This window comes from Elephas maximus, chromosome 10, assembly GCF_024166365.1.
Source record: "Elephas maximus indicus isolate mEleMax1 chromosome 10, mEleMax1 primary haplotype, whole genome shotgun sequence".
Classification (NCBI taxonomy): Eukaryota; Metazoa; Chordata; class Mammalia; order Proboscidea; family Elephantidae; genus Elephas; species Elephas maximus.
The window spans coordinates 113707355-113731759 of NC_064828.1; the positions used below are offsets into that span (position 1 = coordinate 113707355).

Below are 24405 nucleotides of genomic sequence, written 5' to 3' on the forward strand. Positions count from 1 at the left end.
AGAAAGGGAAGCTCAGAGAGGTGAGGTCTTGCCCAAGGATGCATAGCAAGGAAGGTGAACAAGCAAGAATGTCTCACTCCCCAGAGAAAGGTCAGGCCTTAGACCCCATCCCTCAAGTTACAGGATGGAAGGACCCACGGCAGGGCGCCAGTCTCAGGCGTGGGGCAGCTCTGGCAGAGAGGGCGCCCTGGCTGAATCTCAGGAGCACTCACCAGCCTCGTCCTCTGCAAAGGAGATGATGTGTGGGTAGTAGTTGTTGATGAGGCCTGGGAAAGCACAGGTCTGGCCACGGCCCATGCAGATCTCATTGTAATACCACTGGCCTGTGCCTGGCTTCTCCCGGAGGGACATGAGACGCCTGCAAAGGACGATGAGCTGTGGGGTCATGACCGGCATGGTGTCCAGGGGAACCCCACCCATCCATCCACCCATTCATCCATCCATCCATCCACTCATTCACCCACCTGTACCCATCCATCCATCCTCCTACCTACTCATCCACCTATCTACCCTCCCTCCCATCCATCATCCATTCATCCATCTATCCATACAATCATGTATTTTCTAGTCAGCTATCTAGCTATCCATCATCCATACATACAACCACCATTTATTCACCTAAGCATCCATCCTTCCTTCTATCCATCCATTCACCTGCCCATCCATCCATCATCTATCCACCTAAACATCCATCCTTCCATCCATCCATCCATCCACCCATCCACCCACCCACCCACCCACCCGTCCATCCATCCATCCATCCATCCACCCCTCCATCCACCCACCCATCCTCCCATCCCTCCATCCCTCCACCCACCCATCCCTCCATCCACCCACCCACCCAGCCACCCACCCATCCACCATCTATTCCATCCATGCAATCAGGACCATATGTAATTTGCAGGATACAGTGCAAAATAAACATGCAGAGCCCCTCGTTCAAAACTGATTAAGAATTTCATGGCGGCGACAGTGGAGCATTAAACCAAATGCAGAGCCTTCTGAGCGAGGGGCCCTGTGTGACAGCATAGATTGCACGGCCATGAAACCGGCCCTGCATGCAATCTTTACTGAGCACCTACTATGTGCCAGAGAGACACAGGGGCAAACAAAACCAGCTTGGCTCCTGCCCCTTCAGCTTGGCCCCAGCCCACCGACCAGCTGGAAGTGCAGTGTTTCTGGGAGATTTGGAGGAGCCATGGCCCTGCTGATACCTTGATTTTTGGATGCTGGCCTCCACAACTGTGTGAGAATAAATATCTGCTGTTTTAAGCCACCAAGTTTGTGATAATTTGTTATGGCGGCTTCAGATAAATACGTGGGTAAAAATAGAGGTTTCATCTAGACCCATTTTATAGATGGGCAAGCTGAGTCTCCTTGGAAGAAGTGGAGCTGGAAGAAGGATCCAGCATACAGTGGCCTAGGTCAGGGTTCGCTCTCAGCTCCAGGCTGCAGATAGACTGGCTACAAACCAACCTGGGGTCAGCAACCTGTAGAAGGTGAGTCTCTTCCCACCAGTCTCTGACTTCTTTATTTCCTTTCCTCAGGAATCCTACTAAGCAGCCCTCTTGGGGAAAGGTGATGGTGGGAATAAGAGCCACCGTATATTAAGCACACACTAGATTCTAAGTGCCATAAGTGTGCTAGCTAATTCAACCCCAAAACAACTCCGTAAGGCAGCTACTATTAGCATCTCCATTTTGCAGATGAGGAAAGTGAGGCACAGAGAGGTGAAGTAACTGGCCCACGGTCACCCAGCTAATAAATGTGCCAGGATTTGGACCCAAGCTATCAGAGCCTGCACTTATAAGCACTGTGCCAGGTTTATGTCCTCCCTGGCATCAAGCTGGTTCCACCCCTCTGTCCTCACTTTTCTCCTCTGCACAATGGGAGAATGGGGTGGTTCTCAGGCTCCAACAAACTGCCCATACTCTTCCTCACTGAACTCCTCTGGGGTCTCGGTGGGTGGCCAGTGTTGCCAGAGAGCATGGGAATCGGGCAGGAAGGCCCTGTGGGTCCCAAAGACCAGAGCTCACCGGAATCCCAGCTTAGCCAGCAGGGTGACCTCCCTGGCAGAGTGCCCTCGGGCAGCCTCTTCCCTCCTGGCCTCAGTTTCCTGGCCTGTGTGAGGGACACTTGGCCCAATGCTCATTGTGGTCCTGATGGCAATAGCTGGGGTGGGGCGGGCAAGGCTGTAGGCCTGATCAGCTGGCTCAGGGACAGGTCCTGGCTGCCCAAGAGCGAGGTGGCCCTGGGCCTGTTGAGGAAATTGCTCTTATTCCTCACGCCCTCCCTGCCCTCCCTTCCCCACCACCGCTCAGTCAGGCCCAAGCCCACCGCTCTCAGGAGGGAAGGGAGGACCTGTGGGGTCTGCTTTGAAACAAGCATCCAGTCTTTCAAGCAGCAAATTATGCCTTCCCGGTGTATCTGGGCAGCCAGCAAAGGCTTGAAGAGCTCAGGGGGGAGGGAGGGAGTTTCCTAATAGATTCCCGAGTCCTCCCTGAGGAAGACACCTGCAGGGCCCACATCTGGGGCACAACCATGCACACACATACATGTATTACAACACTCCCAGCGAGCCGGGGCACAGCCAGGCACCAAGAGGGTGGGACCAACATGGGAGCCCAAGCCTCACTCACCCGCTCATGAAATCCCCAAAAATGTAGAGGCCGTTCAGGTTGGGGTACTCGCAGCCCCGGTACACATAGCCCCCTGTGACCGACTTGCCCAACTTGTGGGGGTAGGCAAAGATGGGCAGGACGTCGTCTGCAGGGGCAGAAGTTAGGGTGAGCCTGCGAGTAACCGGAAAGGAGCCCTGTCGGCACCTATGCAGTCCCACCGGCAAGGGCAGGGCTGAGGGTGTGAGGTGGTGGGGAAGGCAGGAGACTCGACCGACCGCAGGGCTTACAGCCTGGGGTAGTGGGAGCAGGGGGAGAAGTTAGGGTGAGCCTGTGAGCTACGAGAAAGGTGCCCTGCCCTGCCGCCGCAGTCACAAGGGCAAGGTCAGAGCAGGAGGGTGTGAGGTGGGGGGGGAAGCCCAAGGCGAGGCCAGAGGGGCTTATAGCCCGGAAGGCGCGTGCCTGGGGTGGACAGCATGGGTTGGTGGGAGCAGGGGCGGACAGGGCCAAGAGGAGCCCAGGAGCATCCCTGGAGGATCCTGGGTCCAGGGAGGTCCCAGTGGGGGTGCCTGGTCACCGAGGGAGGAGGGGTGGGCCTACAGCTTGTGAAGCGGTGGCCCGGGCAGATCTCAGATTGGGGGTGCACGGGAAGGGACGTGGGGTGCTGCAATCACAGAGGGGAGGGGCTGGCCCACAGCCCATGGCGTTGTGGGGGGCGGATTTCAGATTGAGGGTGCCCTGGGAGGGATGCAAAGTGCGGCGGTCACTGAGGGAGCCGTTTGCCCACAGCCCATGGGGGAGGGGGAGGATCTCAAATTGGGGGGTTCCTGGGGAGGGACGCGGAGCCCTAGTGGCTGCAGTGGTTTAAGCGTTTGGCTGCTAACCTAAAGGTTGGCAGTTCAAATCCACCAATTGTTCCTTGGAAACCCTATGGGGGCAGTTCTACTCTGTCCTACAGGGTTGCTATGAGTAGGAATCGGGTCACTGTGAGTCGGAATTGACTCCACGGCAACGGGTTTGGGGAGGGACTCAGGGTGCAGCGGTCACCAAGGGAGGGGCTGGCGCACAGCCCATGGGGTGGGGATAGAACCCGGGAACGGGGTGTCCGGTGAGGGGCCCAGGGCGTGTGGTCACCGAGGGAGGCGTTGGCGCACAGCTTGTGGTCGTAGCACTCGAAGCCCTCGCGCGCGCGCCACCCGTAGTTGCGGCCGCGCTCCACCAGGTCCACCTCCTCGAACTTGTTCTGGCCCACGTCGCCGCAGAAGAGGCGCCCGCGGCCTGCGCCCGTCTCCAGGTCGCCGCGGTCAAAGGAGCAGCGCCACATGTTGCGCACGCCTAGGGCGTAGACCTCTGGCCGCGCGGCTGGGTCGCTGAAGAACGGGTTGTCCCGCGGGATGCGGTAGGGCGGGCCATGCTCCGGGCGGTCCACGTCGATGCGCAGCACCTTGCCTAGCAGTGCCGACCTGCGGACGAGGGGGAACGTGCTGGCTCGGGTCGCCAGGGGCCAGGCCTGCCAGGCAGGGGTGGGGAGGAGCACGGGGCGCAGGGGGAGCCTCGGATGCCAGGCCAGAGACACTGAGGTAGCGTCTCCCCAGATACTTACCAGCTAGATAACTCCATCAGTCTGTCCATCCACCCACCCACCCACCTATCCTTCCAGCATTTATCAGGCACCTTACCCGTCCCAAGCCCTGTCTGAAGCATTATACGTATGATCTATTGGCTTATTTCAATCTCACAACAAACCTCTTAGACAGGTGTATACGGTCACTATAAGGTGGAATCCTTCCATGGCAGTGGGTTTGGTTTTGGATAGGTTCTATTAAGGAGCCCTGGTGGCACAATGATTAAGTGCAGGGCTGCTAACTTAAAGGTCCACAGTTCGAACCCACCAGCTGCTCCACGGGGGAAAGACACATGTGGGAATCTGCCTTCTAAAAATTACAGCCTCAGAAACCCTATGCAGCAGTTCTACTGTGTCCTATAGGGTCGTTATGAGTCAGAATTGACTCCACCGCACACAGCAACAACATAGGTTCTATTATAGTCCCATTTTACAGATGAGGCAACTGAGCTCAGGTCAAATAAACTGCCCAGTTGCCACACAGCTAGTAGATGGGACCCAGCCCAGACAGGCAGGCCTCAGAGTCCTGAGCTCTTCACCACTCTATCTGAACTCCCCTGCCTCGGTGTCCTAAATTGTATGATTAGGGTGGTCCCCCTCAGCCCCACCTGCTTACAGGGTCATGCTAGAGGGTGAAAATCCCACCAGAAAATGACTCCCATTTACAGTTTTCCCCCAGCAACCATCAGAGTGATTGGTACATAGTTGTTGTTGTGAGGGGCTGTCGAGTCAGTTCCGACTCAAAATGACCCCATGTACGACAGAACGAAACACTGCCCATTCCTGTGCCATCCTCATGACCGCTGTTATGCTTGAGCCCACTGTTGGAACCACTGTGTCAATCCATCTCATCTGTGCACAGTAAGCGTTTACCGAGTGAATGAATCAATGGCCGAAATCAAAGCGAAATGCACGGTACAGTGTGTACAGGCCGGGAGAGGGAGGGAGAGAACCGTGCAAATCTTAGCAGGAGGACGACTTGCCAGATCCCCTGGCAGGTTGGGGCAGCTCCGGAGTGGAATCCGGGCCACTCCCACTGCAGAAGGCAACATCAGCTCCTGGAACCTCTGGAGTGTGAGGAGACCTGAGACAGGCCCTCCAGAGCCACAGGGAGCAGAGGAGCGGCCCTAACTTCCACTCAGCTGAGGGTTGACACATGACAGGAAAAATCTTCAATGCGCTTGGTTTTTGATGTACCTACCTAGGGCGCGATTTTTTTTCCCCTTGCTGTTAGCATTTTGGTGTATACCCTCTCGGTTATTTTTCAAGGCAGGGCTGGTGTGTTTCGCCCATTTGGTGCAGCTGTACACCTCGTCGTTCTCACCTAGCACCAGCACGCCAGCATTCCCCATCGTTGGAGACACCTCACAGGTGTCCTTTTTCATGGTGACAAAGCGTCCCCCCCCCCAATAGATGCACGGTAGCTGATTCCCTATTGCTGGACAAGAAGCTTTTTCCCCCAGTATGTTACCCATACATTCCTGCCTGGTCAGCGCCAAGCTACGGCTCACACCCAGGCGCCCGCACCACGCACCCCGTGTGGGAGGGGATACAACTCCTAGCCTCAAAATGGTATTTTTAAGTTCTGGCTAATTATCCATAAATCCTTAATTTCTGTTTTCTCAACTTCATCTTTAAACACAACCCGAACATGAGAGAGCTGGGATGATTCTCACACTGCCACGTGTAGAAGCAAAAGTCACAATCGTGAGCCCTTTAATTACTGTGATCAACATCACATTTGCTATTTTTATTTTCTGGGCTGAGGAAGATTTTGTTGTTTCGGCTAAGGAAATGGAGGTGGCTGCCTTGAGACCCCTGCTGTCCCTGTCTATATCTAACTCACAAGAGTCTAAGTGTGCGTGTGTATGTGTGTGTGTGCATGTGTGCACATTGTGTGCAAAAGTGTGTGCGTGTGTGTGTGTCATGAGGCAGGCCACCTACTCAAGTCAGGAAGTGGGTCCCTGAAAGCAAGAATATTCTTCAGTACACTTCAATAGTCCTCGTGGGTGACCCCTGCAGCAGACAACACGGCTGCCCATACAAGCTTGCCCTAACTGACTCAAGTCCCCGTTTGGTCTTGGAGCACCACTTCTCCTCCCTCGGCTCTAGCAGGCTGGGCTGATTTCAGAGAAAAGCCTTTTCGAATGCTCCACATGGCTTTACTTGGCAAGTAACACTTCCCTCCAGAACAGTGTAAGAGGCTCAGGGGTGTATAAACCAACCCATCAACCAACGAAAAGCAGAACATACTTGTTTTGGGCATTTCCAAACTTTCCAAAGGGGTCTCCAGCCATCCCGCCATCTCCGGTAAAGATGTAGAGGTACCCATCGTCCCCAAAGAGCAGCTGGCCCCCATTGTGGTTCGAGGCTGGTTCTTCGATCTCCAGGATTATCCTAAAGGAAGATGCTGTTGTTAGCTGCCATTGAGTTGGCCCTGATTCATGGGGACCTCATGCACAACGGAAAGAAACACTGCCCAGTGCCATCCCCATGATTGGCTGTGGACTGGACCGCTGTGATCCATAGGGTTTTAAGGGGCTGGTTGTCAGAAGTAGATTGCCAGGCCATTCTTCCTAGTCCCCATCTGAGTCTGGAAGCTCTGCTGAAACCTGTTCAGCATCCTAGCAACAGGCTGACAGACAGGCAGTGCCTGTACATTAGGTACACTGGCCAGGAACTGAACCTGGGTCTCCCACATGAAGGTGAGAATTTTACCACTGCACCACCAAAATTCAGCCTTCCACACAGGAGCCGAAAACACAAAACAAGATCACAGCACTCAAACGCCCTCTGTCTGGGAAGCCATCCGACAGCTGACAAGACCTCTCATGTCCTTTACAGCAGGGGATTTTCACAAGGACCTGGTAGTTAGGATAGGCCAGGGATAATTCACTCCCAATTGTACCAACAAGAACCTGGAGTCTCAGAGAAGTTGGGCAACTTGCCCAAAGTCACACAGCCCACAGGTAGCAGAGCTGGGACTAGAACTCAAGTCTTCAGCTTCTGGTCTTAAGCACCCTCCCTGTTACGATTGTGCAAAATCCTCACCTTGTCACTGGCACAATTGGTCTCTTCTCCGTCATTACACTCCCAACATTCCAAACATGAGAAAACTGGGATGATTTTTACACTGCTACTTTTTTTTTTTTTTTTTACACATCACGTGTGGAAGCTGCCTGCTAAGCACTCTTTATGCACCGTCTCATTTGCTATCTGCAGTAACGTCAAGGGACGGTGGTGGTTGGATGGTGTGGATTGTGCTCCACCCTCTTCCCTTGGGGCCCTCCTCTACTGCCAGGGCAGGACACCTCCAACTACACGTGCCGGCCCACTGGCTTCCTGTTAGGACCCTAGGTGAACCCCCACTCCGAAACATGCTCAGTCTGTCTGTTTCGTGTTCCACCTTGATCCCTTACATGAAGTCAGTTTTTAAAAGACACACCCATTCTGTCCCTCCATCACTGACCTTTTGATTCACAACTGAATGCTTAACCACTGCACCACTGGGCTCCTTGCAGCCTAGGGGCTGTTCTGCTCTGTTACAGGGACTTGCTATGAGTTAGAATCGACTCCTCAACACCCAACAACACTGAATTACCTGGTGCAGCCTTTATTTTCCTATTGGATCCAGATTTTTATGCCAGGTCAGGTCAACCTTTTCTTACAAAGACTTAGAGCATAAATAAGGCACAGGCAGCAGGCTGCATAGGTGTTGAGAGTTGCAAAGGCCTGGGGGCAGGCATGGCAAAGCCTGTTGGAGCCAGGAGGAGAGCAGTTTGTGTGGGGCAGGGGATTCAGGTGGGGGGAAGTGGAAGACAGGGCCGAGAGTGGTGCCTTTTCGCCATAGTGGTGGGGGGGGGCACACGGGACATGGGATGAACGTTGAAGACAGACAGACGTGGGTTCCAGCTCAGACTCCTCCCAGCGGTGTGACTTGGAGGTCTCTTCACCTCTCTAAATTTCCATCTGCAAAATGGGGAAAGCAATACCAACCTCACAGGGTGTTAGATAGATCAAAGACCACAGCCTTCAGTATGGATTACATCTCAACATAAAGAAAACAAAAATCCTCACAACTGGACCAATGAGCAACATCACGATAAACGGAGAAAAGACTGAAGTCGTCAAGGATTTCATTTCACTTAGAATCACCATCAACACCTGTGGAAACAGCAGTCAAGGAATCAAACAATGCATTGCATCGGGCGAAGCTGCTGCAAAAGACCTCTTTAAAGTCTTGAAAAGCAAAGGTGTCACCTTGAAGACTAAGGTGTGCCTGACCCAAGCCATAATGTTTTCAAAAGCCTCATATGTGTGAAAGCTGGACAGTGGATAAGGAAGACCGAAGAATAATTGATGCCTTTGAATCATGGTGTTGGCAAAGAATATTGAATATACATACAACGGACTGCCAGAAAAACTAACAAATCTGTTTTGGAAGAAGTACAACCAGAATGCTCCTTAGAAGCAAGGATGGTGAGACTATTTCTCACATACTTTGGACATGTTATCAGGAGGAATCAGTCCCTGGAGAAGGACATCATGATTGGCAAGGTAGAGGGTCAGTGAAAAAGAGGAAGACCCTCAACAAGATGGATTGACACAGTGGCTGCAACAATGGGCTTAAACATAGCAATGATTCTGAGAATGGCACAGGACCGGGCAGTGTTTCATTCTGTTGTACATAAGTTACTATGAGTTGGAACCAACTCAGCGGCACCTAACAACAGGGTTCTTCGAGAATGAAATGGAATGAGCCTGGAATAAAGCATAGTTAATTCTAGTTATATGCCGCAGTTATGTTCTATAGATCAAAGACCACAACCTTCAGTATTGATCACACCTCCACATAACCCAATACCCGCTGCTGTTGAGTCCATTCCAACTCATAGCGACCCTATAGGACAGAGTGGAAATGCCCCATAGGGTTTCCAAGGCTATAAATTTTATGCAAGCAAACCACCATATCTTTCTCCCACGGAACGGCTAGCGGGTTCAAACCATTGACCTTTTGGTTAGCAGCCGAGCACTTTAACCATTGTGCCACCAGGGCTTCTTTCCCCTCAACATAAAACAAAAATCCTCACAGCTGGACCGATAAGCAACATCATGATAAATGGAGAAAAGATTGAAGGTGTCAAGGATTTCATTTTACTTGGATCCATAATGCCCACGGAAGCAGCAGTCAAGAAATCAAATGACGTATTGCATTGGGCAAATCTGCTGCAAAAAGACCTCTTTAAAATGTTAAAAAGCAAAGATGTCACTTTGAGGACTAAAGCGCACCTGACCCAAGCCATGGTATTTTCAGTCACCTCATATGCATGTAAAAGCTGGACAATGAAAAGGAAGATTGAAGAAGAATTGATGGCATTTGAATTACGGCGTCAGTGAAGAATTCTGAATACACCATCGACTGCCAAAAGAATGAACGAGTCTGTCTTAGAAGAAGTACAGCCAGAAGGCTCCTTAGAAGCAAGGATGGCTAAGCTTTGTCTCACTTACTTTGGAAACGTTATCAAGAGGGACCAGTCCCTGAGAAGGGCATCATGCTTGGCAAAGTAGAGTCGGCAAAAAAGAAGAAGACCCTTGACAAGAGGAATGGACACAATGGCTGTGACGATGGATTCAAACATAGCAAGGATTGTGAGGATGGTACAGGACCGGGCGATGTTTCGTTCTGTTATACACGGAGTTGCTATGAGTCGGACCTGACTCAGCAGCACCTGACGACAGTGCGTTCCCTAAAGTCACCACGAACACTGAGTGAGCGAATACTGACAGCATCATTGCTGCAGGGGAAATACAGTTTCCTTCAAGTCTTTGGTCACAACATGTCTATCAACTGATCAATAAATACACAGTGTGCTTGTTTTACGTGTGCTTCTGTTTAAAGACATGTTATTTAATACACACTGCTGATTCATGAACACTGAACCCACGGTCAGCCCCCTATAACTGGTGCCTGAGCGAAGCTTATCGAACACACCTGTTTTCTCTGTAAAGCACATCACAGCCTTCTCACGCACAGGAAGGCTAGACAGCACTTCGGCACTACACTTGGGGACCATTTTAAACAACGAAATTACCAACAAAAAGCACAAAAATGGGGAAAAATAGACCACAAACAGGTCATTTGTTTACGAGAGCTGAAACAAGAAGGCCGAGCTGAGAATGTGCACACTGGGCAACTCAAGGTTTTCGCAGCTCCGTGCCTGGCTGCCAATGACTGTGGGAGTGCCGTAAGTATTGATTTTAATATAAATAACAAATTTTAGCGAGTAAGCGAATGCTCAGCCACAGAACTGGACTATAACTGGTGGAGAAACACTGGGCCTTGAAGGCCAGATCCAGGCATTGGGACCTGATCCTGTGGGTGACATCTGTTTTGCAACTGTCCTTCCTCGAACCCCAGAACCTGGGCTTCAGTCCCCCACTGGGGTGACAGCGTCACAACCTACGGGGCACCCAGTCCCTGTCTTGTACTGCCACACCAGCGCACGGTGCTCAATCTCAGCCCTGCCCCACACTGGCCGGGCTCCCAGGGCCACCACCTCTCGGAGCTGTGGTCCACGGTGTTCACGTCGTCCTCAGAGACCCTGAACTCGCTGATCCGGATCCACTCCTCGAAGCCGACCCCCACGGAGTAGTAGACGTAGAGCCTGCCGTTGTGCCGGAAGCGGGGGTGGAAGGCGAGGCACAGGAAGCCCCGCTCGTCGCCCTCCCAGGGCGAGGTGAGCACCGCCCGGCTGATGTTGAGGAAGGGCCTCTCCAGCCGTGAGCGGTCCGGCAGGTAGGTCCACACCAGCCCCACCTGCTCGGCCACGAAGAAGCGGTGGGTGCCGTCCCGCGCATGGACCATGGCCACGGGGTTGCGCAGCCCATTGGCCACCTCCTCCAGGCAGAGCTGCAGGCAGCCCTTGGCGTCGGCCACCACCCGGCCCAGGTTCGAGTTCAGGTTCTCGTTGACCAGCAGGCGCGGGAAGCAGTAGTCGGCGTCGTCCAGGGACAGGTAGCGGCAGAACTTGGCACGGTTGCCCTCCAGCGCCCAGAGCTCACGGTCAGGCGAGAGGTGGCGGATCAGGCCCCGGCACGTCTGCCACATGTCCAGACAGTAGTCCTCGCACAGTCCCGGCACCGTCCTCAGCGGTGTGGACGGGTCCTCGGCGTCGTAGAGGTGGGCCGCGTAGGGCGAGCATTCCTGTGGAGACAGGGGCGGCTCAGAGGTGCTTTGTGAGGGCCCTCGGCAGCCGTGTGACCTCCGGCGGGTCACCGCATCTCCCAAGGCCTCAGGATGCTGATCTGTAAAATGGGGACAACATTTCATCTCTAGCCTGTCTATTACCCCAGTTAGTCTCAACTAGGGCAGCAACACTGCACATGAGTTTCTGATCCAAGTTATCTCCTTGCCCTTCATTCTTTTTCATTTGCCTTGATGCTTCTGTTAGAACAAAAACACAACTACTATTACTACAGATTCCCTGGGCGGTGCAACCAAAGGGTTGGAGGTTCAAGTCCACCCAGAGGGGCCTTGGAAGAAAGGTCTGGAGATCAACTTCCCAAAATATCAGCCATTTAGAACCCTGTGGAGCACAGTTCTACTCTGACACACATGGGGTTGCCATGAGTTGCAGTCAGCTTGATAGCAGCTGGTTTGGTTTTCGTTTTACCACCAACCACCACCACCAACCACCACCACCAGCCACCACAACCACCACTCTGAAGCACCTACTGTGTGCCCAGAAGGGTGTGGGGCACTTTATATACATTTTCTTCTTTGACAGGATGCCCCACCCCCATCTCTGCAGGATTTGTTCCTTTACTTCATTTAGCTGTCAAGAGTCACTTCCTCATCAGCTTAAAAAAAAAAAAAATACTATTACCTGACATTATCCAAACCAAAAAACCCGCTGCCGTTGAGTCAATTCTGACTCATAGCAACCCTATAGGACAGAGTAGAACTGCCCCATAGGGTTTCCAAGGAGTGACTGGTGAACAGGAACTGCTGACCTTGTGGTTAGCAGCCTGAGCTCTTAACCCTTGCATTAACCTGACATTACAGTAAATATGAATTTGTTTATTTTCTATCTTCTCAGAGTATAAAGTCTAAAAAAAAAAAGTCTAAGAGGGCAGGAATTCTTCCCTGTCTTGTTCACTGCTGCTACCCCAGGGCCTAAGACATTTTCAGGAGCCCTGGCGGCACAGTGGTTAAGTGCTCGGCTGCTAACCTAAAGGTCAGCAGTTCAAGCCTACCAGCTGTTCCATGGGAGAAAGATGTGGCATTCTGCTTCCGTAAAGGTTACAGCCTTGGAAACCCTATGGGGCAGTTCTACTCTGCCCTATGGGGTCGCTAGGAGTTGAAATTGACTCGACAGCAGTGGGTTTGGTTTGGTTTATGACAATTTCCAGCATACAATAGGCCAAAAGCAGACATTTAAAGAGCCTTTACACGAACAGATATATGCACACCCATGTTTATTGCAGCACTGTTTACAATAGCAAAAAGCTGGAAGCAACCAAGGTGTCCAGCAACGGATGAATGGTTAAATAAATTATGGTATATTCACTCAAAATAAAAACCAAGAAAAACGTAACAACTCAGCAAACATAAAGTCAAATACTATGAAAATGAGGAACACACAAGTTACAAAGAAAAACGTCTCAGCACAAAAAAGTAAGTGGAAAAATGAAATTGTCAACAACACACATAAAAAGGCATCAAAATGACAGCACTGAACACATACTTATCTATAATTATGCTGAATGTAAATGGACTAAACGCACCAATAAAGAGACAGAGAGTCTCAGACTGGATAAAGAAACACGATCCGTCTATATGCTGCCTACAAGAGACACAGCTTAGACTTAGACACGAACAAACTAAAACTCAAAGGATGGAAAAAAATATATCGAGCAAACAATAAGCAAAAAAGAGCAGGAGTAGCAATACTAATTTCTGACAAAATAGACTTCAGAGTTAAATCCATCACAAAGGATAAAGGACACTACATAATGATAAAAGGGACAATTGACCAGGAAGATATAACCATATTAAATATTTATGTACCCAATGACAGGGCTGCAAGATACATAAAACAAATTTTAACAGAACTGAAAAGTGAGATAGACACCTCCACAATTATAGTAGGAGACTTCAACACACCACTTTCGGAGAAGGACAGGACATCCAGTAAGAAGCTCAATAGAGACACGGAAGATCTAATTACTACAATCAACCAACTTGACCTCATTGACTTATACAGAACTCTCCCCCAACTGCTGCAAAGTATACTTTTTTTTCTAGCGCACATGGAACATTCTCTAGAATAGACCACATATTAGGTCATAAAACAAACCTTTGCAGAATCCAAAACATCGAAATATTACAAAGCATCTTCTCAGACCACAAGGACATAAAAGTGGAAAGCAATAACAGAAAAATTAAGGAAAAGAAATCAAACACTTGGAAACTGAACAATACCCTCCTGAAAAAAGACTGGGTTATAGAAGACATTAAGGAGGGAATAAAGAAATGCATAGAATGCAATGACAATGAAAATACTTCCTATCAAAACCTCTGGGACACAGCAAAAGCAGTGCTCAGAGGTCAATTTATATCGATAAATGCACACATACAAAAAGAAGAAAGCCAAAATCAGAGAACTGTCCCTACAACTTGAACAAATAGAAAGTGAGCAACAAAAGAACCCATCAGGCACCAGAAGAAAACAAATAATAAAAATTAGAGCTGAACTAAATGAATTAGAGAACAGAAAAACAATTGAAAGAATTAACAAAGCCAAAAGCTGGTTCTTTGAAAAAATTAACAAAATTATAAACCATTGGCCAGACTGACTAAAGAAATACAGGAAAGGAAACAAGTAACCCGAATAAGAAACGAGATGGGCCACATCACAACAGACCCAACTGAAATTAAAGGAATCGTATCAGATTATTACAAAAAATTGTACTCTAACAAATTTGCAAACCTAGAAGAAATGGATGAATTCCTGGAAAAACACTACCTACCTAAATTAACACAATCAGAAGCAGAACAACTAAATAGACCCATAACAAAAAAAAGAGATTGAAACGGTAATCAAAAAACTCCCAACAAAAAAAAGCCCTGGCCCGGATGGCTTTACTGCAGAGTTCTACCAAACTTTCAGAGAAGAGTTAACACCACTACTACTAAAGGTATTTCAAAGCATAGAAAATGACGGAATACTGCCTAACTCATTCTATGAAGCCACTATATCCCTGATACCAAAATCAGGTAAAGACATCACAAAAAAAGAAAATTACACACCTATATCCCTCATGAACATAGATGCAAAAATTCTAAACAAAATTCTAGCCAATAGAATTCAGCAACATATCAAAAAAATAATCCACCACGACCAAGAGGGATTTATACCAGGTATGCAAGGCTGGCTTAATATTAGAAAAACCATTAATGTAATCCACCATATAAATAAAACAAAAGACAAAAACCACATGATCTTATCAATTGATGCAGAAAAGGCATTTGACAAAGTACAACACCCATTTATGATAAACTCTCAGCAAAATAGGAAGTGAAGGAAAATTCCTCAACACAATAAAGGGCATCTAAAAATAAATAAATTAATTAAAAAAAATTTTTTTTTTTATATAAAGCCAACAGCCAACATCACTCTAAATGGAGAGAGCCTGAAAGCATTTCCCTTGAGAACGGGAACCAGAGAAGGATGCCCTTTATCACCACTCTTATTCAACATTATGCTAGAGGTCCTAGCCAGAGCAATTAGGCTAGATAAAGAAATAAAGGGCATCCAGATTGGCAAGGAGGTAGTAAAATTATCTCTATTTGCAGATGACATGATCTTATACACAGAAAACCCTAAGGAATCCTCCAGAAAACTACTGAAACTAATAGAAGAGTTTGGCAGAGTCTCAGGTTATAAGATAAACATACAAAAATCACTTGGATTCCTCTACCTCAACAAAAAGAACATTGAAGAGGAAATAACCAAATCAATACCATTCACAGTAGCCCCCGAGAAGATAAAATATTTAGGAATAAATCTTACCAAGGATGTAAAAGACCTATACAAAGAAAACTACAAAGTACTACTACAAGAAACTAAAAAGGACCTACTTAAGTGGAAAATCATACCTTGCTCATGGATAGGAAGACTTAACATAGTAAAAATGTCTATTCTACCAAAAGCCATCTACACATACAATGCACTTCCGATCCAAATTCCAATGACATTTTTTAATGTGATGGAGAAACAAATCACCAACTTCATATGGAAGGGAAAGAAGCCTCGGATAAATAAAGCATTACTGAAAAAGAACAAAGTGGGAGGCCTCACTCTACCTGATTTTAGAACATATTATACAGCCACAGTAGTCAAAACAGCCTGGTACTGGTACAACAACAGGCACATAGACCAATGGAACAGAATTGAGAACCCAGACATAGATCCATCCACGTATGAGCAGCTGATATTTAACAAAGGCCCAGTGTCAGTTAATTGGGGAAAAGATAGTCTTTTTAACAAATGGTGCTGGCATAACTGGATATCCATTTGCAAAAAAATGAAACAGGACCCATACCTCACACCATGCACAAAAACTAACTCCAAGTGGATCAAAGACCTAAACATAAAGACTAAAACGATAAAGATCATGGAAGAAAAAATAGGGACAACGTTAGTAGCCCTAATACAAGGCATAAACAGAATACAAAACATTACCAGAAATGACGCAGAGAAACCAGATAACTGGGAGCTCCTAAAAATCAAACACCTATGCTCATCTAAAGACTTCACCAAAAGAGTAAAAAGACCGCCTACAGACTGGGAAAGATTGACATCTCCGACCAGTGCCTGATCTCTAAAATCTATATGATTCTGTTAAAACTCAACCACAAAAAGACAAACAACCCAATCAAGAAGTGGGCAAAGGATATGAACATACTCTTCACTAAAGAAGATATTCAGGCAGCTAACAGATACATGAGAAAATGCTCTCGATCATTATTCATTAGAGAAATGCAAATTAAAACTACGATGAGATTCCATCTGACTCCAACAAGGCTGGCATTAATCCAAAAAACACAAAATAATAAATGTTGGAGAGGCTGCGGAGAGATTGGAACTCTTATACACTGCTGGTGGGAATGTAAAATGGTACAACCACTTTGGAAATCTATCTGGCGTTTTCTTAAAAAGTTAGAAATAGAACTACCGTACAACCCAGAAATCCCACTCCTCGGAATATACCCTAGAGAAATAAGAACCTTTACATGAACAGATATATGCACACCTATGTTTATTGCAGCTCTGTTTACAATAGCAAAAAGCTGGAAGCAACCAAGGTGTCCATCAACAGACGAATGGTTAAATAAATTGTGGTATATTCACACAATGGAATACAACGCATCGATAAAGAACAGTGAGGAATCTGTGAAACATTTCATAACATGGAGGAACCTGGAAGGCATTATGCTGAGTGAAATTAGTCAGATGCAAAAGGACAAATATTGTATAAGACCACTATTATAAGATCTTGAGAAATAGTATAAACTGAGAAGAGCACATCCTTTTGTGGTTACGAGAGAGGGGAGGGAGGGAAGGTGGGAGAGGGTTATTTACTGATTAGTTAGTAGATAAGAACTACTTTAGGTGAAGGAAAGGACAATACTCAATACACGGAAGGTCAGCTCAACTGGACTGGACCAAAAGCAAAGAAGTTTCCGGGATAAACTGAATGCTTCAAAGGTCAGCGGAGCAAGGGCGGGGCTTTGGGGACTATGGCTTAAGGGGACTTCTAAGTCAATTGGCAAAATAAATTCTATTATGAAAACATTCTGCATCCCACTTTGAAATGTGGCGTCTGGGGTCTTAAATGCAAACAAGCGGCCATCCAAGATGCATCAATTGGTCTCAACCCACCTGGATCAAAGGAGAATGAAGAACACCAAGGTCACACGATAACTATGAGCCCAAGAGACAGAAAGGGCCACAGGAACCAGAGACTTACATCATCCTGAGACCAGAAGAACTAGATGGTGCCTGGCCACAACCGATGACTGCCCTGACAGGCAGCACAACAGAGAACCCCTGAGGGAGCAGGAGAATAGTGGGAGGCAGACCCCAAATTCTCATAAAAAGACCAGACTTAATGGTCTGACTGAGACTAGAAGAATCCTGGCGGTCATGGCCTCCAAACCTTCTGTTGGCCCAGGACAGGAACCATTCCCGAAGACAACTCATCAGACATGGAAGGGACTGGACAATGGGTTGGAGAGAGATGCTGATGAAGAGTGAGCTACTTGTATCAGGTGGACACTTGAGACTGTGTTGGCATCTCCTGTCTGGAGGGGAGATGGGAGGGTAGAGAGGGTTAGAAACTGGCAAACCGGTCACGAAAGGAGAGACTGGAAGGAGGGGGTGGGCTGACTCATTAGGGGGAGAGTAAATGGGAGTATGTAGTAAGGTGTATATAAGCTTATATGTGACAGACTGACTTGTAAACTTTCACTTAAAGCACAATAAAACTTATTTTAAAAAAAATTACAGCCTGGAGGGGGGAATGTGTATCAACTTGGTTAAGCCATGATGCCCAGTATTGTGTGGTTGTCCTCCATTTTGTGACTGTAATTTTATGTTGAGAGGATTAGGGTGGGATTGTAATACCACCCTTACTCAGATCACCACCCTGATCCAAGGTAAAGGGGGTTTCCCTGGGGCGTGGCCTGTAAAACATTAAAGAAACACTTCCAGATACACTCAAACATCTTTAACACAATAATACAGTAATATAATGTTTTGATGCATGTTGCAAGGTAGCAGCCGTTTGTTACTACGAACCGTTGTTTTTAATATAGTAGGCTTTCCGGGGCTTGGTTCATAACTACGGGTTGTAAGTCAGACGTTCATAACCCAGGGACTGCCTGTAATATATAATGTTCTCCTGACTAGTCCTTAGTGGTGGACAGCCCAAGCAGGGGCACCCAGGCACGCCCCCACCTGGCTGTGGCCCCGCTGTACTGTCTGCTCCACCTCCTGCCCCACAGTTCATTTCCTGACACTCCACCCAGCTCATACCTCTGAGCCTTAGCACATGCTGTTCCCTTTGCAGGGCCGCCCTTCCCTCTTCTCTTCTCTGGCTGGCAGAATTCTGTCCAGGGCCATTGTTAGCAATAGTAATAACGATAACAACGGTTTCTGGGTATATGGGCAGCCTGTGGGCCAGGCACACTGCTAGGTACTCCATGGGAATCCATGCTTCCTCCTCAAGGCAGCTGCACCAGGGAGGTATGCTATCATTCCCATTGTACAGATGAGGAAGCTGAGGCTCTGAGAAGGCAGCCATCCCAGCAAGCTCACACAGCCACAGAGTGGACAGGCTGCCTGACTCCAATGGCTGCCTCCTAACCACCTGCCCCCAAGGCCCAGCTAAGCCCCCTTGTGGAGGCACCTTCCCTGTACTCCAAGCCAAAAACAACCCAAACCAGTTTCCCTCCAGTCAGTTCTGACTCATATCAGCCCCATGAGTACAGAGTAGAACTGTTCTTCACAGGGTTTTCATGGCTGTGACCTTTCAAAAACAGATCTCCGAGACCGTCTTCTGAGGCGTCTCCGGCTGAGTTCCACACATTTAACAATTTATACCACCCGGGGACTCCTCCCTGCACCCGACCCCAGCACAGAGCTCCCCAGGCTCTGTAAGGACCTCCTCCCTTAGTAGCACTGTCGTTATTTCCGTCTGTGTCTGACGCCCCGCCTCCACCGCGAGCTCACCAGGGAAAGGCCAGGCTGATTCAACTCTAGGTCCCAGGAGGCCTGGGGGGACGCTCCTGCCGCAGTAGGGGGTGCTGATAGCTGACGCCCCCCTCACAGGCAGGCCAGGCCAGGCCAGCTCCCATGGGGGGCCCGTGGGCAGCAAGCCCTCCCAGTCTGTGTTTTCAGGTTCCGGGCCAGTGGCCGCTCGCTCCCATTACACAATGGCAGCTTCAGGTCACACCACGGCCTGGGTTCCTGGCCCCTCTGTTGTTGCTGTGGGACCAAGTCCCACGGGACCAGCCGAGGGCCACTACGTGTGTGTGGGTGCTGGAGGTCTCTGGCCAGTCACTGCCCTAGACCAAATGGGAAACCATGCTTCGCCTCCTCCACTCAGCTTGATGGGCCTGACAGCCAGGCCTGGGACCTCTGTGTGGAGCCTTCTGCTGCCACAGTCCCCAGAGCGGCCTGGGTGGCCCGGGGAGGAACTGAGTGCACACACGCCTCATCTGATCTTTGCAAGGTCGGGCCATTGCAAGCAAAGGCTTAAAGAAGGCATAATGCCAAAAACGGGGGGCTCAACCCCAGGCCTCCTGATGCCCAGGCCGGTGCTGTCCTGAGGAGTCGGTGACATTTCAGTCAACATGTGTCAACAGGTGCTAGACACCAACCTTGGTGCTGAGACATGGGAAGCAGAGCAGACGTCTGGAAGCCAATCCAGAGCCTCCACTTGCCAAAGCCCAGCCTGAAATGCAGAGGGAGCAAGGAGAGCCCCAGAGCCAGGCTGGAGGTCTCAGCGTCACGCACCATGCCCCAGTGTCCCTCGGTCCCTAACCCCTGGCCTGTGTACTCACACACAGTTTCAAACCTGGTGTCCAGCCAGGGCTGTCCAGAAGCAGGAAATGACCAGAGGGTGCATGACTGCTGTTGGCAGGAAGGACACTTAGCAACTGGGCCTCGCAGCGGTCAGAGAGGCAGTGGCCGAAAACCATGGGGACCCAGCATTGCACTGCCCAGCTTCAGGGCCAGTCAAGGCAGAGGCCAGAAGCCTTGCCCACCTGTCTGCCACAGGGTGCCCCTATGCAGTCACAGACACCCATGACTCATGGTCCCAAGTTCTGAAGGCTTCCGTCTCCACCACCCATTCTTCAGGAAGCCATGTCCTTCCAGCCAGATGCTCTACCACCTCACCCACTTCTGCATCTGCCAAACTCCTATTTATGACTCAAAGCCCAACTCAAAAGCCTACTCTTGCTTCTTCATCCTCCCGGGGTGCTGACTCCTCCCAGGGCCCTCGCAGGTGCTCCCACAGGGTCTGTCCGTGTATCGGATACAACATCCACCAAATCGTAGTGAATCGCATAGCTTTCGGGGTGAGCGATCTATTTCTGCTCACCTTACCCATTGCCAGAGGTGGCTGGGCTGGCCTGCTTGGCTAGGACTGAATTATAGGTTTGCTTGTCTGTCTACCCCACACTGTGAGACTCTCCAGGGCACGCAGTGGGGCTTCAAGAAGGGAAACAGTATGGCAAACCGATTGAGGGAAGGGCTTTGAAATCAGAGAGTCCACCATTGCTCTGTGACCTGGGGCAAGTTTCTTAACCTGTCTGTGTCTGCGTCCCCATCTGTACACAGAAAAAAGAATTCCACCCTCATCGTGTGGTTGGGAGGAGTACATAGAGATCATACATGAGTTTGTGTGGTGAATGTTCAAATATGGCCCACCTCAATGTTCCCCTCCCCCAGGGATCCTCCCCTGACTTCTGCGATGTGACAGTGCCCACACAGTGGTCTGTGACCCTCGGGCAGCTTTCGCACACCCCATGAGCATCTGCATGAGCCTGTCTCCTGAGCTAAACACCGGAACTTTTGAGGCTGGGCCAGCACCCAGCATGGGACAGCCCCCTAACAGGGTCCTAGGAAATGTCTGAGAATACTGGAAGCTGCAGAGTGCACGGGGCACAGGTTTCCATCTGAAATCACGTTTTGGTGACTTCAGGTACTTAGCTGGGAACCTCCGATACACGAGAATTAGTTATGTGGGATGGCTCTCACCCACCCCACTGCCGGCCTGGGCGCCCACTGTCACCAGGCAGCACAGGCATCAGCTGGATGTGGGCAAAGGCCCAGGAAAGAATCTGAGGGGGCCAGGAGGGACAGCTGCCCTGTGGGCTAAGGAGCCAGCCTGGGCATCTGGAGGAGGGCTGTGGGTGTCAGATATGGGGGGGGAGGGGGAGTCCTAGAGGAAGGCTGTGGGTGTTAGATGTGGGGGGGGGTGAACCCTAGGAGGGCTGTGGGTGTCAGATGTGGGGGCGGAGTGCTAGGAAGGCTGTGGGTGTCAGATGTGGGGGGGTCCCAGGAGGGCTGTGGGTGTGGACATCTGTTTATGTCTCTCCTGTCCCAAGGCAGATGTGAATGCCATCATTGACTGAAACCTGTAAATAAGACTACCGGCCACCACCCCAGTGGAAATAGGGGATGCTGGAACCAGACACAGCCTTGGCTCTGGCAGCAAGCAGAGTCCTCCTCCAGCCCTCTCCTGGCCCTCCCGCAAGGCCCCGCCAGGGACACCACGATCCAGCCTCTGCTGCCCTCCCCAAGCTCACTCCAGACATGAGGTCACCCCAAGATGCCTCTGCTGGTCACCTAAGCCAGGGGTCCTGGGAAGGTTCCCGAGAAAGGGGAGGAACCTCCACAAGGGGCCATCTCAGGACTGACCCTTCCCTCCCTCCTCTGACCTGTCCCCTTACAGGAGCTGGAGCTGCCGAGCCTAACACATAGGAAGCGTGAAATTAACAAATGGGGAGTGGATGCAGGATCCCGCCGTGTGACCGGGGAGGCCAGAGGACCTGGTCTCGGGAGCCCCCTGGACAGAGAGGGAGGTGGTTGCTGGGTCAGACTACTCTGGCCCCTCAGATGCACAGCACGGGGGCTCAGTACAGTCCACCAACCTCCTGTGCTGCCCTTTGCATTCTGGAGCTCTCTCCATGACCCCTGTCCTAGCCACCCCCAGGCCCCCTTTTAAAATTGTAGTAAAAATATATATAACGAAAACATTTGCCATTTCAACCTTTTTTATGTGTACAATTCAGTGGCGTTAACCACGTTCATCGTGTTGTGCAACCATGACCACTATCTGTTTCCAGAATTTTCTGTCACCCTTCACAGAGGCTTCAGGGACTCTGAAGCAATGACTCCCCCTTTCTCCCTCCCACCCACCCCCGGTGACCACTAATAAGCTTTGATCTCTTTACATTCACCTATTCTAGATACTTCAAGTTAGTGGGAGCATGGAATATTTGCCCTTCTGTGTCTGACTCCTTTCACTCAGGGCCTATCCACGTGGCATTCATGAGAACTTCATTTCTCTTTATGGCTGGACCACACTTTGTCACTCCCAGACCCTGTTATTTCCCACCCAGACACCCTGCTCCCACCAGTAATGAGTGTGGCCCAAGTCCTCACTTCGGCCACCCTTGGGCTGTGTGACCCTGGGCAAGTCCCTGGTTCTCTCTGGACCTTCCCTGGGGGAAGCGAGTGCAGCCAAGGAGGTGTTGGAGAAACTCAACCCAAACGCCACCTGAGCTGCTACTATGTGTCACTTAATATGCATAGCAGCCCTGGGGGCCGGTTAAGGTTGTCCCCATTTTATAGGTGATGTCACTGGCGTGCAGGGGAGCCAGGTGACATGTCCAGGATCATGCGGCCAGGAAGTGGCAAAGCGAGGATCAAACCCCAGTACAAGTGACTCCAAGTCAGCCCCTTGCCTCTCCCCCACACCCCCTTCCCTGGGCGATCGGAAGGCTGGGACCCTGTGCTGGCCCCTCAGGACACCTCTCACAGCCCAGATGCTGGGTGAAGGGCCAGTCTCAGGGGTTCCCCGCCTCTGAGGTCCCCATCTCTACATTCAGCCAAGCAGCATTAACCCACCCCAGGATCTAGTCATTTACTGGCAAATCAGACCACAAGTTGGCATGGGCAGAAGGGGACCCACCCTCAGCTGGAGATGAGGCCTGGAGGTTTCTCCAAAGAGGTGTCACTGGAGCTGGCCTTGAGGCGGGAGAGATCCTCTGCCAGGTGGGGGCACCATCCAGGACGCGGACACAGTATCAACAGAGGTGGCCACGAGCGCCAAGGTCTGAGGAACTGGGTCAAGGTTTGGCTGGAGGATGGGACCCCCATGGGGCAGTGTTCCCCCGCCCTAGTCCCACGCCCGTCCCCCACTAACTCAAGTCCGGACCTCTGACCACGCCCTCGGCAGAGCCCACTGCTCATCTTGGTCCCCGCCCCGCGGGGCCCGACCGAGGCTGGAGTGCCAGCCGGGCGCCCGGCCACACCCGCACGCAGCGTCCCCGCGCGCCCTCTCACCTGGCACAGCAGGTCGAGTGCGTAGCCGGCGCACGCAGCCCACACGGCGGCATCCAAGCTGGCCGCGAGGGCCCCGAAGCGGCGGGCCAGCACTTCGTCGCGCTCCGCGGCGCAGCAGCCGAAGCCCGAATACTGAGTGCAGAAACGCAGCGGCTGCGGCGGCCGGAAGGGCGGCCTGAAGTCCAGGCACTGCGGGTGCGCGGCGGTCCGGAGCGCGCGCCAGGCCAGCAGCGCCCGCAAAGCCAGCAGCACTCCACCCCCGGCCCGCCGGCCCGCCATGCCGCTGCTCGGCCCGCCCGAGGAGGAGGTGAGGCCTTTGCGCCCGAGCGCCCGCCTCCCTGGAGCTGGAGAGTCCCCTGCTAGGAGGTCCCCTTTGGTCGGGGACACCGGCAGTAGTGAAAAGAGAGGAACGCGGCACCGCCTCTGTTCCAGTTGTTGGGACAGACCCTGCCTCCTGGCGAGGAGCTTTTCCAAAAAAAAAAAAAAAAAAGCGGCGGTGGCCTATTCCCCAGGAGCCCCAGCTCGCGTAGGGTGTTTCCCGTTTTCTCCTGGGGCCCTGACTCCTCCCCAGCGCTGTCTAGCCCGGGAGGCCACGATCCCCAGGCCGAGGCTTGCACTGCAGGGTTCCAGTCCCATCTCTGACCGTGGGCCAGGCCAGGGAGAGGACCATGGAGCCAGGGACAGGGAATTCTCACAGGACCACTTAAAAAAGGGGGTGAGGGGAAAGGGCAGGCAGTGTGGCCCCAGGGCTCAAAAAGTGAAACCCAGGCCTGGGATGGGAAGAGAAGAGGAGGCACCTCCATAGCCCATCCCTGGCTCTCACCCAGGCACCTTCCCTTTCTCACTTCCTGGGCCAGCAGAGTTCCCTACAGCTGGGACCCACCTGGCCTCCTCTCTCCCACTCCAGAGTAGGGAGCCCTGGTGTGTCTACCTTCTGAGGGTGGGTGGGCATCAGGCTGTCCATGCTTGAGTCCTCACCCCAGCCCCCACCTTTTATCACCCACCAGAGGTATGGGAC

At 50.9% G+C, this 24405-nt stretch overlaps 1 protein-coding gene across 1 annotated transcript in view; it reads right to left on the reverse strand.

Moving 5' to 3' along the window:
- The window catches only part of HHIPL1 (HHIP like 1), a 37470-nt gene extending 13651 nt beyond the window's left edge, over positions 1 to 23819 (reverse strand). Inside the window, exons 1-6 of the mRNA XM_049898300.1 lie at positions 23388 to 23819; positions 10800 to 11446; positions 6496 to 6639; positions 3753 to 4081; positions 2640 to 2766; positions 213 to 358 (exon numbers count right to left, since the gene is read on the reverse strand). Of these exons, the coding sequence (XP_049754257.1) occupies positions 213 to 358; positions 2640 to 2766; positions 3753 to 4081; positions 6496 to 6639; positions 10800 to 11446; positions 23388 to 23666 (1672 nt within the window). The 5' untranslated portion in view covers positions 23667 to 23819. The remainder of the gene's footprint in view (positions 1 to 212; positions 359 to 2639; positions 2767 to 3752; positions 4082 to 6495; positions 6640 to 10799; positions 11447 to 23387) is intronic.
- Positions 23820 to 24405: the final 586 nt, after the last annotated feature.